Here is a 17151-nt window from a genome sequence, read left to right as displayed (position 1 = left end):
ATATATAAATTTATTTGAATATTTCTCATTGAATTCAATGAGATACAAGAGAGAAAGGCAAGATCATTATTTTGAATTTTTTTTCTTGCATTTCCTAAATTTCCTTTGGGGTTGGTTATTAAAGAATTGTTTTCCTTTACATGTGTCATATTTCCTTGCTCTTTCATATCTGTTGTGTTCCTACATTGATATCTGTGAATCTGATGGAATAGTCGTGCACATCTCCAATTTTCCAGAGTAGCTTTGGAAGGGAACCTAGGTACTGACTGATTAAGGTGTATTGATTTTAGTTTGGGGTTAACACAGTAATATAGTCTTCACACAATTTTATTGTCTATAATCCATATTGGCAATGTCTGCAAGTGCCTCATTAACCTAAGATGCAGGAGGTTTTGTCAGTGGTGGTGCATGTTTACTGCAGGTGGGTTCATCAAACTCTGGAACCAGCTTGTACAGAAACACAGTGGCTATGCAACCAGAGAAGGACACACTACAGCACAGGCTCAGATTTCAAGATGATCTGTGATGTAGCAGCTTGAGTCTTGGGGGAGGGTGGAAGTACATAACATGTGTTTCTACTCTGGAGTAATGCAGCCACGTGAATTCCAGACAATTCTCCAAACTGGACTCATGGCTTATTAAGACTGTGGGATTCTTTCTTGTGCTATTTAAGGCAACTAAAAAGCAGAAGGTTCCCTCTACACATTCAGGGTAGAGTATCCCTATTAAAAGGAAGCTTCCTAGGTTGTAATGCATCATCTCCAGGGGTGGAAGAATTCAAAGAATGAATTCCCAAAAGAATCCAGCCAGTATATGTATGTTTTTATCAATTCCTCCCCCAGCAGTGCTTCTGAGCTGAGTTAGCATTATTCTGCTGACACTGTTAACCTAGGCTGCTGTGGCTGAATTCTGTAGTGAAGAATTAGCAATGATTGTCCTAACATAATGATGTGGGTAGGAAAAGTCAGAAATTTTCTCTAATACATCCTTTGACAGATGCTTCCAATTGCCCTTCATCTGAATTCAGATTCATACACACAAATATCCCCACATAGAAACTCACACAAGTTAGACAGATTTCGATTCTCCAGGGTATTCTCATATTTTTTTTGTTTTCCCTGAAAAAAACTCCAGGGACTTCTGGCCTCTCTGTTTTCAGGGAGTCTCTGAAATCTGTGCTTTCCATTTCTGTAGTTTGTTCAAGCTTGTTACAACTCTACTAGTCTTCAATTTTCACAGGAAAAGTTCAAGCATAATTATATGTTCACCTTAAAATTATTCAACATATACAATAGGCAACCTGTTTCATATACAAAGCCATAAACTAGTTTTGTTATATAAAATGTAATGATAACTAACATTTATTCAAAGCATATCTGTTATAGCCACTACCCCAAGGGATAGTGTGCTGGATTTTTAATCTTCACAACTGCCTAGTGAAGCAGTTAAAATTATTATTTCTGACTTCCAAATGAGGAAACTAAATCTTAAAGTTCAAATAATTTTCTCAAAACCACACTGATAGTATGAATCAGGGCAGTGAGTTTTGTTCAAGGTCACTGAGCATTAGAAGCACATTAGTACTTATGGTTGCTTCTGATTCATCGTAACAAGTAGCATAAAGATTATGAGTACACAGTGAGTATGGAATGTGGACTTTCCCTAATTCAAACTGCAGACCTAACTCTACCCTCATTTATTTGGAGCTACTTAACCACTATTAATAGGCTTTCTTTTCTGCTGTTTTTTTTTTTTTTTCTAAAGCCAATCTTACTACTAGGTAGGATAGACATGAAGAGTACATCTTCTGTTATTAAGTAGTCTCACTTTCTAACCAGTTGAAAGTGAGATTGTTCTAATTTTATGCCCTGGTAGTTTGGGGTTTGTTGTTGTTGTTGTTGTTTGTTTATTTGTTTGATTTTTATTTTTTTGTACTTCACATTCCAATTTTATTGCTACATTAAAAATGAAAATAAACTGTAGAAGCTGCAAAAGCATGAAATCTCGTGAAGATTATGAAGCAATGGAGGCACCCATTGTAGAAGGTTAAAATTGGCTCATCTAGTAGGAGGTGTAAGGACTACACACACTAAGGTCATCAATGATGAGACTGACAGCATCTGCCACCTGGAATTTATGTACCAATGGGAGTTTTAAAATGAACTTAAGGGGACATTGGTTACCCATAACTTATTAGCCAAGAAGTATAGGTAAGAAGATATCACAAGAAGCCTGAAATCTCTAAACACACAGGTTTACAAAAAACAAGTCTAAAACCAAGGCTCTCAAGCAATGTTGAAATTTTTCTTGAGAGAAGAGCTCCATTTTGTGATGTGTGAACAGCCTCTTTCTCCTGCTGGATAGTTTCCTGAGAAGGGAGAGTATTTTTTTCTTCAGGATTAGTTTTCTTCAGTTTTGACTTTTCAAACTTCTCCACTTCCAACAAGTCTGGCTTATTACTCATCTTGACTTAGACAAAGACTTAAAGCTAGAAGACTTGCGAAATACCAACCACTTTGATGAGCCCTACACTTGCTCTGGGCCTGCTTCTCCCTAGTAGCTTTTTATTTCTTTCTCCTTTTCGACTGAGTCCCTATATTGGTAGATAAGTGATTAGGGCCTCAATTCCTGCCAGATTGGTACCTTTGATTATTCTCCTTGGTTCTTGCCATTGGTGAGGAAAAAGACCAATTCTTGAACTTCAGTGCTTTCCTATTCATCCCTCTCAGTGATTTTTTGCTATACTGCTATATCTTCTCACATTTCCATTTCTCTCACTACACCCCTTAGATTGGACTCTTCTTACCTGTAAGAGTGCCCACATCTTCCTTGATGCCACCTACTTGCCTGAGACATCAAGCCAAATGTTGGGTAAACAGGCTAACAGAAAAAGCTTTTTAACCTCCCACCCACCAAGACAGTTCCACACCATGAAGGACACATCAAATTTTGGGGTCCCCGCTATTCCTAAAACTTTCTTCCCACAATTAAACTCCCAAAATCATTACAAAAGTATGTTTTTTTAAGACAAGTTTGATCCAGGGATACAGTCTGTGTAGTCTTCATGTGATTTCTATAGTGAAAACCTAAAATGTCCCCCTTTTCTTATACAGGGGGAGGATAAAGAGAAAAATTATAGCCAGAAGCATTAGGTGAGGGGTAACACTCAACAAAGGAAGAGCAACTGAGACCACATAGAGAAAGAAGATATGTCATATTTACACTACCTTTGGAAATTGAGAAAAAGGATAATTTTCTAAGCACCTTTCCTAAAATCTTTACCATTTATCCTCTGAATACCCTAAGAATATGTGCATTATAAGTTTTGTCTTTTGAACAAAAAACAAGATGAAGTGCCTCACTCAACTTCACAAATTCAGTTGCAAAGTTAATATTGAAATCAAGGTGTGTCAACAACAAACCTATGAAGTTATATTACATGCATATACTACATACAGTCTACATGAATGGCTACCCTTAGCGCACAAGCTAGAATAGTTTATAGGTATCCCCCTCTATCAGATTGCATACTCCAGCCAGGATACATGCCAAACATCCCTTCATATTTTTTATTTGCAGGACAGCAATGTCAAGGAGGAACCAGAGCCATATGACTGAATTCCTTCTTCTGGGACTGACCACTAATCCCAAACAGCAGGTCTGGCTCTTTGCCAGCTTCTTGGCCATGTACCTGGTCAATGTGGTTGGAAACTCGGTTATCATTGCAGCCATCTGGGGGAATGCCCGCCTCCACACTCCCATGTACTTCTTCCTCTCCAACCTGTCCCTGGTGGACATCTGCTTTACCACCGTCATCATGCCACAAATGTTAGTGAACATGCTGACTCAGAGAAAGACCATTCTCTTTGCCCAGTGTCTCACACAGATGTATTTTTTTGTGGCCTTTGGGATCACTGACAGCTTCCTACTGGCTGCCATGGCCATGGACCGCTATGTGGCCATCTGTAACCCACTGCGTTATGCCACTACCATGAGCCGCAGGCGCTGTCTCCTACTGGTGATGGCCTCCTGGATAGTGTCCCACCTGCACTCACTTGCCCACACAATTCTCATGGCCCGCCTCTCCTTCTGTGGGCCCAACATCATCCACCATTTCTTTTGTGATGTCCAGCCGCTGCTGATGCTCTCCTGCTCTGACACCTCTGCCAATGAGCTTCTGGCCTTCACAGAGGGCTCCTTTGTTGTCATGGGTCCCTTTATTTTCATTATTGTCTCTTATTTCTACATCACTCGTGCTGTCCTGAGGCTTCCCTCAGGGGGAGGAAGGTACAAAGTCTTCTCTACCTGTGGATCTCACCTCACAGTCGTGGCACTATTCTATGGGACCATAATATCTGTGTACATTCGTCCCTCATCCACCTACTCAGTGACAAAGGATCGTGTGGTCACTGTCATCTATACAATAGTCACCCCCATGCTGAATCCTTTCATCTACAGCCTTAGGAATAAGGACATGAAACAGGCCTTGAGAAGCCTAACTAAAAGAACAGAATAGAATGTAAATTCAATAATCATACATTAAGCACCTACTATTTATAGGCTCTATGCTTAACCTTGTGAGGAAAGCAAAATAATCATTGTTTCTGTCCTCAAAAGTACTTATAATTAGCAGAAGGCAGATTGTCAGCAGCTTGCTATAATAAATATTTGTCTTACTTTTTCATAAAAATTCTATGAGTTGTGATTATAAATATCTTAAATTATAAAATAAATTCCCAATTTCTTCCTTCTTCCTCAGTACCTTTATCTTTTCTCTTGAAAGTTCTAGTTCATATATCTCATGTATTTTACCCATATACACAAATATTTCACTGTAAAATATTTTTAATGCTTTCACATCTATCATTTAGTAACTTTAGGTAATTTACTTAACCTCTGTTCATTTTAATTACCTAGTCCTATAGTATACTGCTTGGGCTTGAAGCCCAGATCCAATAAGTACCAACCCTGTGATCTTACATTAATCTTTCTGTGCCCTGATGTTTTATATTCCAAGTGGACTATTGTTAAGATTAAATGATATCAGTGTACTAAGACATATATAAATTATGTATAAATGCTTAGAACAGCATGTACTGTGTTTCCCTGAAAATAAGACATTGTCTTATATTGATTTTTTTCTCAAGAAGACACACTAGAGTTTATTTTCAGGGGATGTCTTCCTCTCCACACCAAAATGCATGGACCCATCACTAGGGTGATGCATAAGACCCAACACTAGGTCTTATTATTGGGTTTAGGGCTTATATTTAACAAATGCATAGAAATCCTGCTAGGGCTTATTTTTTGGGTAGGTCTTATTTTCAAGGAAACATGGTAGCAAGTTCATAATAAATGTCAATTATTATGATTATAATTATATGAAAATGGCTCTATGGTCCCTTTCCAACTAACATCCCATGTTTTGGAATAGGGTGGGAAATAGTTATACTTTCATACATCGTCTCACTCAGTTCAGCCTAAGTGCTTCTAGACATTCAGTGTGTTGTCAATTCATAGGGACTCCACTGAATATGGAGAAGGCCTTCTCCAATTATTATCACACTATGAACACTGGCCCTCCTTTCCCCATTCCCACTTATCCATCCCAACTTCCTGCTAGGGCTTATTTTAAATTGCCTTTAAAATAATTTCACCACCAAAGCCATGGGGAACACTGTCCAGCATGTCAAACATCTAAAAGACAAACTATGGCTAAATAATGTGAAGGAGACAAGTGAAAAAAGTTAAGAGGAAACTATAACTTTACATAGGAAGAAGTTAGGAGTTTGATATAAAAGAAGGGGAAAATATAACAGTCAAACTCAATAAGGAAAAAAAAAAGATGTGGTAGAATATAAAATGGAATTTAACTGATCAAGAATTTTTCCAACAGTCTGTTTCTAAGGTGACCAGACGTCCCACTTTTGGCGGGAAAGTCCCACTTTTTAACAATTTGTCTCCGGGGGCATTTTTAAAAAGTCCTGATTTTTGGAAAGAATGTAGGACAAGCTAGGGAATGGTGGGACAACAGGAAGGGAACATATGGTTTTTGGTTTTCAGCTGCTGAAAAGGTTAATGTAACTCCATTTGGGAATGAAGAGGTTAATGTAACTTCATTTGGAAATGAAAAGGCTAATGTAAACTCCCTACACCCCTCCTGGGCAAGGTCACCCAAGTGGACCAGCGCCCTACTCCTTTGAGCCACAGGTGCTGCCCTATACATAAATTTTTTTAATGTATTATATTTGTAAATTGTACTTATGTTGAAATTAAAAATATATATATTACAATACTATTTTTGTGTTCTATGAAAAATTTTGTTGCTCCATATAGACCAAATTTTTAATTAAGAACACCCTCCACCCCATCAATGGTGTCCCACTTTACCAATGTTAAAATCTGGTCACCTTAGTCTGGACACAAGGTACAAAACAATGAAAAAGCCACACCAACATGATGAAAACTCCAGGGAGTTTGCTTTTTGTTTGAGGAGATACATGCCACTGGACCACTATGACATGGTGTAGAGGGATTAGTTAAGGAACACAATGGCTTTGGATTACAATTCTGACTGCTACTGTTTTTGTAACCTTCAACAAATTTATAAGCCTGCTAAACCTCATTTGTCTCCCCTATTGAATGGAAATAATAACAGTAGCTAGTTTCGTCAGGATTTAGTGAGATGACAACCTGTGTAAAGCAAGTAGCATACTACCCAGCCTATTGTAAATGCTCAATAAAAGTTAGATATTCTGGCAGTGTTTGGAATTTTATAACTTGAGGCAAATAAATTAGTTTTTTGAAGAAATAAAATAAGGTTTTTTGGAGAGATTAGAAGGAACCAGTCAGTGGAGGTAAGTAGACATCGATTCTAGGAGATCATTTTCCAAGATCAAACTCAAGTCTCAGGGTAAGATTGCTTTCACACAGTGGGCAGCAGAGAGTAACACACAAAGAACACAGGTGGTCACTTTTGAAGTACTCCCATTGGCCATCTAGTAACTATAGTAATATTCACCAATGAGGTATGTAGCACTTTTTCTAGGATGAGTTTCCAAACGTAATTGACCTCATAAACAATTTTTTTAAATAGTGGCAAAAATATAACAACAAATCCAAACATCTGTTAACATTAGAATGGATAGGTACATTATGGTACATCCCATGATTGAAGGTAAGTCTACAGTCCCTTTGCTGTAACCTGGAAATCCAAAAATCAGTGATAGGAGTTTTCATGGGGTTTCAGCAAACTTATTTTGTAGCAAACCAAATCTGGATTGATATGTATTCTATTCATTCCACATGGTATGAATATTTATACATCTACTTGCCAAAATATTACTTTTTTTTTTTTCTTGGCTAGGGCTGGGTTTGAACCCACCACCTCCTGCATATGGAGCCAGTGCCCTACTCCTTTGAGCCACAGGTGCTGCCCAATATTACTGTTTTTTTTTGTTTTTATCACAGTGTGCAACCCCAGAACCTATTAGTGATATCAAATAATATATTATTTACACATAACATTTTTTTCTAAAATTGGAAACATTCTAAATTCCAAAATGAAAAACTCTAAAGGAATGACTAGGATAGTGTGAACCTTTATTATACAGTGGCAAAAAGAAGAATAAGCTATAGACACAAGTATCAACATGAATGTCAAAAACACTATATTGACTGAAAGAAGCTGAAGGATGCCATTCATGAGAAGGATAAAAATAGGCAAATATGATTAATACATGTTTTATGCATATATGCATAGATGATAAAACTAAGAAAACTATTCCTATATGTTTTAGATAATTCTGTATTTTGCATGCATTTTGCAATTTTAAAAATCTTTAATGGGAGGCAAAGATTAAAAACAATTGATCTCATGGAGACAGAAAATAAAATGACAGTTAACACAGGCTTGGAAGGATAGCGGGGAAAGTGGGGAGGACACAATGGGGATAATCAACGGATGCAAAAATATACTTAGAATGAGCACTATTTGGTAGCATAACAAAGTGACTATGACCAACAATAAGTTATGGTATAAGTTAAAATAACTAAAAGAGTAGAATTGAAATGTTACTAACACACAAAAAATGATAAATTCCTAAGGAGATGGATACCCTAACCACCCAGACTTCATTAATCTGCATCGTATGACTGTATGAAAACATCTCATGTGCCCTATAAAGATACGCAACTATTATGTACCCATAATAATTGAAACTAAAAAATAAAAATAAATAAAAATAACAATTTAATCTTGCAAGCAGAAAACCTAATTCTTCTACAGATTTAAGCCACATCTCCACTTTCTGGAGTCCCAGGGAACAAGTGTGACCACTTTTTCTACATGACAGAACTGTAGGAATTTGAAGGCAATAACTGTGTCACCATTCCACATCAAATTTGTTCTCTTCATTCACTACTACTTATTTTCAGAGAGATGATGGGTTTTCTTCTTGAGGATTAGAATCTGATTAGAATGTGGAGACTCCATAGTGGGGTAGGGTTAGAAAACGTAGAGCCTTCCCACTCCCTTGCCCAGGTAAGGGGTGCCAGTGCCCCAGACCTGGTCACTCTGAGACAAAAGTGTTTCCAATACTGCTGACAATCAGGACTCCAAGGCCCAGAGGAACAGGTGGGAAGTTGGACATCTGCCCCATCTTGTCTCAAACTAGGAGGTCTGGGATTGGGCCCCAGGAGACTCTGCATGTGAAAAGCCCACAGCTTTTCCTGGTTCCTAGGTGTGACAACAGGTCGCTTCAGTCTGAGTCTTCAGGCTGTGCTGCTGTTAGGAAAGGAAGAACACTGAGCCCCCCACCCTCCACCCCCAGTGCTCTTGGAGAGACGTAGGAGAGGCAGACCAAACAGAGGAAGCAGGCCCAACATTCAGTGAAGCAGACAGGACCTCAGGATGGCCAGAATATCCAGGTAAGAGGTGATGGTGCAGATGGGAACTTTAGTCTCATGCACTCACACACAAAACACAGCTTCTTCCCATTCCTTCAACCTTTCCTATGCTTTCTTCCCTCTCAGCCAAATACAACCTGACTCCACTGATCACCATGACAAAGACTTTGGTTTAAAATTCATGAATTCCCTGAGAATCCAGCCCAAATCAATGTACTCCAGCCATTCCCAAAGTTCCTGGCAACTGCCAAGATATAGTAACCAAGTAATAACAGTGCCCAGAACCCCTGTACTATGCAAGGACAATTTATTCACAGGCCACTCAATCATGAAAGGCTTTCAGAATCATTCCGTGTCACTATTCACTCACAGTAACAGTCTCTATAACAACTGACAGGCCATGCAGGGTGGCTAATACTTGTAATCCTAGCATTCTGAGAGGTGGGGGAATTGCTTGAGCTCCGAAGTTTGAGACCAGCCTGAGCAAGAGCAAGAGCTCATCTCTAAAAATAACTGGGCATTGTGGCAGGCTCCTGTTGCCTCAACCACTGGGAAAGCTGAAGCAAGAGAATAACTTGAGCAAAAGAGTTGGAGGTTACTATGAGCTGTGACACCATGGCACTCTACCAATGGTGACAAAGTGAGACTCTGATGTCAAAAAAACAAACACAACTCTGTAACAATTGATTGCTCAACATGCCATTTTGTTTTGTTGTTAATTTGAGCTTCAAACTGGGCACCCATAGCTCAATGGTTAATTTCAGCTTCAGAACCACGTGAGGTAGATACATTTAGGTTCATTTTTGCCATTGAAGTTAAATGAGTTGACCAAGATGCTACAGCTGTAACTCAAGCCTGAGTCTGCACATGGCAAAGTGGATGCTTTGTTGTGGTACTGCTAGGTCAGAGCCACTGAGACCCAAAGGTCATGATGATGATACTGAAGGCAATGACAGTTACCACTCCATTTATTAAACTTTATAGTTTCAAAACCATTTACATCTCTTTATGCCTGTGTGTGCTCAGCATTTAGTTCCCAATTATCACACAGTATGTGTAAAAGACATTGGAAAACAAGAAGGAGGAAAGGTGGGAAGAGGTGAGGGGTAAAAACGTACTGAGTTTACTCAACACTGTTCTCGTGATGGGCACACTAAAAACCCTATCCTAAGCCTTGCACAATGTATCCAAGTAACAAAAATATTGTCCACCCCCCCAAAATTTTAAAAACCAATTTTCCATAGATATAGACCATGAAAAGTGACACATATGGTGACTAATTATCCCAGTTACCCAGGGGATTCTCAGAATTAGGACTTTCCATTTTAAAGGTAGAAAAGTCCTAGGTAAATGCAGAAGACTAGTTGTTCACCCTAGAAAGCACCCTAATTTTTTAAACCCTTCTAAGGAAATAAGAATATCAAGAAAGGCTAATGTTGAATGGGCCTTAGATATAAGCCGCTAATTATTATAGTTCTCTATAACCTTTATCTAATTGCATCCTTGCAATGCTATGAGGTAGGCATTGTTCTTACCTTCTTCAAGCAGGTACAGAAAATAAAGCCAGAAAGACGGACCAACTTATTCAACATCACAGCCTAATAAAACTTTATTAGACCCAGAGGGAATGTGTTTTATCACCACATCCAACAATATGACATTAACACAGGACAGGCTAGCAATATCCGCTCACCATCCAATTGCACCAGTTAGAATCCCTCATCTTAGATTTTACATCATAGGTCCTGAAAAAGTCCTCAGTTGATCCCAGCATTTTAATGCTTTCAACAGTCGTGTATGGCAGGTTTAAGTCTACATATTTTCTTTTTTTTATGAGACAGAGTCTCACTCTGTCACCCAGGCTAGAGTACAGTGGTGCAATCACAGTTCACAGAAACCTCACACTCCTGAGCTCAAGTGATCCTCCTATCTCAGCCTCCCCAAAAGCTGGGACTACAAGTGTGTGCCACCACACCTAGACAAGTTTTTTTCTTTTCTTTCTTTTTTTTTTTTTAGACAGAGTCTCATTATGTCATACTTGGCAGAGTGCTGTGGTGTCACAGCTCACAGCAACCTCAAACTCTTGGGCTGAAGCGATTCTCTTGCCTCAGCCTCCCAAGTAGCTGGGACTACAAGTGCCTGACACAACACCCAGCTATTTTTGTTGTTGTTGTTGTTGTTGTTGTCATTGTTGTTTGGCAGGCCCAGCCGGGTTCGAACCTGCCAGCCCCAGTGAATGTGGTCAGTGCCCTAGCCTCTGAACTATAAATGCTGAGTCTAGATAATTTTATTCATTTTCCTTAAAGAAAGGGTCTCACCACATGAAGTCACCTTGTAAAATGAAGAAAATGATGCTCAGAGAAAATAATCCACCCAAAATAGAGAGGGTAATCTACGGTTACAGCTGGGAATATGTTGTCTAAAATTTTCCAGGGCATTAGAAACTCCAGATTTCATTTGATGTGCTAAATCTGCTAGTACTAACAATATTAATAACTACTATCACAATATATTGAAAGCCTACCCTATGCTAGCACTTTGGATTTCTGATCTCATGTTTTATCTGCAATAATACAAAATATGTACATAGTTACAATCCAGAGAAATTGAAGGAGGTGTGTAAATCGCAGAGGATTACACAGTGAGGAAAGACAGAGAAATGATTTCCATTTGATAAGTCACAAAACCCAGCACTCCCAGTGACTGGTGACGTTGGTAATGCTGCTGATGATAATGATGATGAGTTCTTATATTTGTAACACTCAACAATTTTGAGTATATAAAGTTATTTTCTTTGAAGGGTCTCCAACAGAAAAAGAGGGTACATATTTTCATCATACCAAGAATACCTGAGTCCCAGCGATGACCTAAATAAAACAATCTTTCTCTCCCTCTAACATACATGCAACACACACAAACATGTCTGCTTAATAATCTTCTAGTAAATGCATATGCTCAAGGTATTTTATTCAAATTTCACAACCCATGAAACTGATAGGCTTCTAGTATTTTAAAAGGGGAATGAAAAGGGGAGGCAGAGACATACTCAGACTTCCAAGCTGATCTCAAGCTCCACTTCATCCAAGAGGTTGACAGCACAACTTAATAAATACCTATAATGCAAAACTGACCACCCCAAAAGATCTCCCATTATCATTGTCCACAGTTCTCGTGTCAATATTCTCATGTCCTCATGTTTACAAGACTACCATCAAGACAGACCAGTGAATCTCTGTGACTTATAAGAAGAACACAGAAAACAGACAAAACATCTTGAATTGTCCGAGTTTCTGGAGTCTATTTATATTAAGAAAGATTTTCTTCCAGTTGTTCTACTTTAAATGGAAATTAAAAACCAAACTACCATCTCTGACTTCCTGCTCCTGGGCTTCTCTGAACACCCTGCTCAGCAGCACCTCCTGTTTGGGCTCTTCCTGGCCATGTACCTGGTCACTATGTTGGGGAACCTACTCATCATCCTGGCCATCGGCTCTGACCAGCAACTCCACACCCCCATGTACTTCTTCCTGGCCAACCTGTCCTTCATCGATACCTGCTTCACCTGCACTATTGTCCCCAAGGTGCTGGTGAACATCCAGACACAGCATCATACCATCTCCTACACTGGCTGCCTCATGCAGATGTACTTCTTCATGACCTTGACCCTGATGGATGACTTCCTGCTGGCCGTGATGGCATATGATCGCTACGTGGCCATCTGCCTTCCTCTGCACTACACTATAGTCATGCATCCCCAGCGCTGCCTGACACTGGTGCTGGCATCCTGGCTCTGTTCCCATATCCTGGCTTTCTCACTTATTTTTCTAATGGCTCAATTCTCATTCTGTGCCTCCCATTCTATCCCACACTTTTTCTGTGATATACCCCCTCTTCTCAAACTTGCCTGTTCAGACACTCATATCTTTCAGGTCACAATGTTAACTGAATCAGTTCCCTCAGGTGTCATCCCTCTCACCTGTGTCTTGGTCTCTTATGTCCATATTATGCACACCATCCTCAGGATCCCTTCTGCTGGGGGGAAGCACAAAGTTTTCTCTACCTGTGGTTCTCACCTGTCAGTGGTCACTCTCTTCTATGGGACCCTCTTTTTGGTGTATTACCAGCCCTCATCCTCCTACTCAGCAGATACTGGAATGGTGGTATCTGTAGTATACACGATGGTCACCCCCATGCTGAACCCTTTCATCTATAGCCTGAGGAACAGGGACATAAAGAGGGCTTTGTGGAGACTCACTGGCTTGAGAAAATGCTCCACTCAGTAAAGGAAACATCCCCAGAGGACAACCCCAGGCTCTTCTAAATGCCCTCCCAAGTGGACTCTTCTATTATAATTCTGAATAACTCAAATTTCAGGCAAGATGGATACTCAGCATTGCTAGCAAGCTTAACAAATGGAGAATGCCTGATGTGACAGGACTAGAATGGGACCGACTATCCAAGGACAGCGCTGAAAACTGGAGAGAGGGAGGCACCAGTATTTCCTACAGGGTGACCTAATTGGTTGGGACAGGTATGGAAGAAAATTCAAGCCAAAAAATGGAACCACTAAAAGAACAGCATCATACCAAAGCTCACCTAGCAGCTCAGTCTACAACTAAGAGGTTCCACCCAATGACAAGAAATGCTGACAAGATCTGGGAAGGGTCCCCTAGTCTGAGTTTCAGGGGCTATTCCCAAGCTCAGATTTGGAAGCAGCTCACTCGCAGGGATTGACATGCATGGGCAGGAAGCGGAACCAACAAGACACAGGCTTTGTGGGGACTAAGAGAGCAAGAATAACTCTAGAAGGGGAAACTGATCACAGATAGATTAGGGGACTGCTCCCAAATCAACCAACTGGTAGTGGGTCTAAAGATTCTGACAGTGAGTGATTATTCACTATTGGGACAAATCCTTGGTTCTTTAGTTTTTAAGTGCTGGTTTACTTGTTTACCTGCTTCTTTTATAATACATGTTCACTGCATTAGACTTGTAAAACGTAAACTAGTAGGAAAAAGAAGAAAACAAAGCACGCATCATCCCTTCCTTTAAAGATAACCACTGATAATATTTTGATATTTTACATCACATCTGTCCAGGTTTTTTTCTAATGGCTTGTATCTTTTACTTTGTTGAGAAAATACAACAGGTAGAATTTTATTTTTTTTTTCATTTAACCTTATAACAGGAGCTGTCTTCATGGTACAATTTGCTCTTTCTGAACATTTTTCTTTCTAACATTATATCAGAAGAAAGATCCATGAGTTACACAACATTTCACTACAGTTGGAAAATTTTGAGGTTTCTAAGCTTTTGCTGGCAAATAATGTCACAGTAAAAGTCCCTGGAAAGAACTCAGTTTCATATTTGAAGTCTGCTGCCTTTAATATTTCCCAGGAGCAGCATGTCTATGTAGAATTTTTGTTTTCTTGTTTTTTTGTTTTTTTGCAGTTTTTGCCCAGGGCTGGATTTGAACCCCACACCTCCGGCATATGGGACTGGCGCCCTACTCCTTTGAGCCACAGGCGCCACCCATCAGTAGAATTTTTATACAGCTCTTTAACCATGTTGCCAAAATGCCCAAATCAGAGTGTTCTTTTGTCTGCACCCTCTTAAGATTTTGATGTTCACATTTTCAGCTTAATTACAAGTGAAATGACAGCAACAATGATACCTCCTTGCTTTCATTTCTTTGATAATTGGTGATGGAACCATTTTCCTGTGTCTGTTAACTAATTTTTTTAATTCCCTTATTGGTTCTTTGTGCCATCTGCTCTCTATCTACTGAGGACTTTTTATTGAACTGTACAGGTCTTTTCTGTATTAAAGGTACTATATCTTTGTATTCTTTATCTTGGTAATGTTCTCAGTTAATTCTTTATTTCAGTATAATTTTTAATCTCAGGAAGATCTCATTTTATATATTGCCAAATCAAGAGGTATGCTTCTTTGTAGCTTATTTTCTCAAAGAATCCTTCTCTATGCAGAACTCATGCAAATAGTCAACATATTTGTTTTCACTTTCTTACAGAATGCACTATTTTTAATGTAACCAAGTATTAGTTTAAATGAAATCATATAGTTGAAGTAGTTCTCTCTGAGCAGCTCTCTCTCACTTTCCTTCTCTCCATTTTATGCTGTATAACTATTAACAATTATAAATGCTGACTGTCTCTAAACAGGGACTCTCTCAAAAAAATAAATAAATAAATAGAATGGGTGCAGTGTTACATGCCCGTAATCCTATCACTCTGGGATGCCAAAGTGGGTGGATTGCCTGAGTTCATGAGTTTCAGACCAGCCTGAGCCAGAGCAGGACCCCTGTCTCTAAAACTAGCCAGGCACTGTGGCAGATGCTTGTCATCCCAGGTACTTGGGAGGCTGAGGCAAGTGAATCACTTGAGCCTTGCTGTGAGCTATGATGTCACTACACTCTACCAAGGGTGATAAAGTGAAACTACCTCAATTTTTAAAAAGAACAAAAGACACTGTTACAAACATAAAGGCTCATGTTATAAGAACAAAAGCTTTCACTCCCCAGGAAAATAAAGCAGTTATAAATTTTTTCAGTAATGAAAAAGACACAAATATACAGAAAGAAAAATTAATACAACAAGGAGAACTAGACAAATACATTTTAACAGGAAATTTTAACACAATGTGGTAACTGAGAGAACAAATATATTTTTTAAATTCAGTAAAGATATGGAAAATTTGAAAAACACAATTAATTATTTAGTCCAATGGATATATATAAAACATTGTACTAAACAAATGAAGAGAATACACCCTCTGCAAGAATATGCTCTTTCCAAATATTGCTCATTTACTGAGCCATGAAACACCCCACAATAAATGTCAACGGGTTGAAATCACACGTCACACAGACCACATGCAATTAAGCTAAAAATCATAACAAAAATGTAACTAGAAATGCCCACATATTTGGGAGTTGGGAACTCACCTAGGAAGAATCTAGGTATAAAAAGAGAAACCACAATGCTATTAGAAAATATTTTCATCTGAATAAGCACTGATATGAAACATTATTTACAAGAAATGTATAACATTACATGCAAGTGTTAGAAAGGAAAAATAAAGATTGCAAAGTAGGGAGGTAAGCACCAATCTTCAGAAGCTGTTAAAAGAACAGCTAAATCTACCAAAGCAGGATAAAGGAAAGGAAATCAAACATAAGAGTAAAACATAACAAAATAAAATAAACCATACAGTCGAAAAGACCAACAAAGGGGAGAAGAGGCAAGATGGCCAACTGAAGCCAGCTTTCAGAAGAAGTTCCCATCCAGAGGCGGAAATAATGGCCAGAACTAACACAATAAGGTGGAAGATAAGAAGATGAGCTGAGAGGATTGATAGTTTCTCATCACCCCTGCTGAGGCAAGCTGGGACTCCAAGGAAACAAATTTCAGGTACAAAACCCATCCCAAAGAGGATGGGAATCCTTCCCTCCCCCCACCCACCACAAGAGGGGCTTGAGGTGAGTAGTGGGTTGAGGACCTTTTGTTTCACCAAAGGGAAGAGAACGACTGAGGACCAGGACTCCCTCCACTCCCTCCCTTGATACCACTGCAAGCCCAGGCAGTCTCTTGCCTGGGCCAAAAGTTGATCTAATATTCTCCCTACCTTCCTGAACTCCCAATCCACTCCTCCCCCATCTCCTGGCAGTCTGGAAGACTACCCCCTGCAGAATCTAGAGAGTCTGGCAGATTTTTGCTAGGGTGGGCATCTCATGGACTGTGGGGCAGTTGCTCTAAAATTATAAATTTAATAGAGGCAGGCAATCATAAGGGGAGAGAGACTTGCCCCATGTTAAAGAGCATTGCACAGGACCCACACCACTGACCACCAGGGACTGGCCACTGGCAGCCCACCCCACTTCTGCTACCCACCAGGCACCACCCACCAGCTCCCCAGCTGCCTACCCAGCTCAGGTGGCTTTCATCTAGCAGCTTCACCCTCTGGCTCCCCACCCAGCTCCTGGGACCCACCACTGGTGGCAATACCCTTCAGCTCCCCTCCCAGTCCTGCAACCTGCCACACAACAGTACCCCAGACCGGGGACACCACCCCTGACAGTGGCAGCACCACCCCCAATAGGAGTGGCAGCTCCACAGTACCTCCCACTGGGGTCAGATTTGGGAGAAACACCTGCCTAATTCTGTGGAATACAGAGGGAACATGACTTGATCTGCAGGGGTTCCAGAGGTGGAATGTGGCAAGGCA

At 39.8% G+C, this 17151-nt stretch overlaps 2 protein-coding genes and 1 pseudogene across 2 annotated transcripts; 2 read left to right on the top strand and 1 right to left on the bottom strand.

Annotated features, from left to right (window-relative positions):
- Window positions 1–2221: 2221 nt before the first annotated feature.
- LOC100942060 lies at window positions 2222–2464 on the bottom strand (annotated as a pseudogene).
- A 1122-nt stretch (window positions 2465–3586) lies between these two features.
- LOC100941743 (olfactory receptor 1L6-like) lies at window positions 3587–4516 on the top strand. The gene has a single exon (XM_003803726.1). It carries the CDS (start codon window positions 3587–3589, stop codon window positions 4514–4516), a length of 930 nt encoding a protein of 309 aa, XP_003803774.1.
- Window positions 4517–12248: 7732 nt separating this feature from the next.
- Window positions 12249–13190, top strand: LOC100941432 (olfactory receptor 1G1-like). The gene has a single exon (XM_003803725.1). The coding sequence runs from the start codon at window positions 12249–12251 to the stop codon at window positions 13188–13190; it is 942 nt and encodes a 313-aa protein (XP_003803773.1).
- Window positions 13191–17151: the final 3961 nt, after the last annotated feature.

The sequence above is a fragment of the Otolemur garnettii genome, unplaced genomic scaffold (assembly GCF_000181295.1).
Source record: "Otolemur garnettii isolate 467f Iridium unplaced genomic scaffold, OtoGar3 scaffold00480, whole genome shotgun sequence".
NCBI classification, from domain to species: domain Eukaryota; kingdom Metazoa; phylum Chordata; class Mammalia; order Primates; family Galagidae; genus Otolemur; species Otolemur garnettii.
This window is presented reverse-complemented; position numbering and strand designations above follow the sequence as displayed.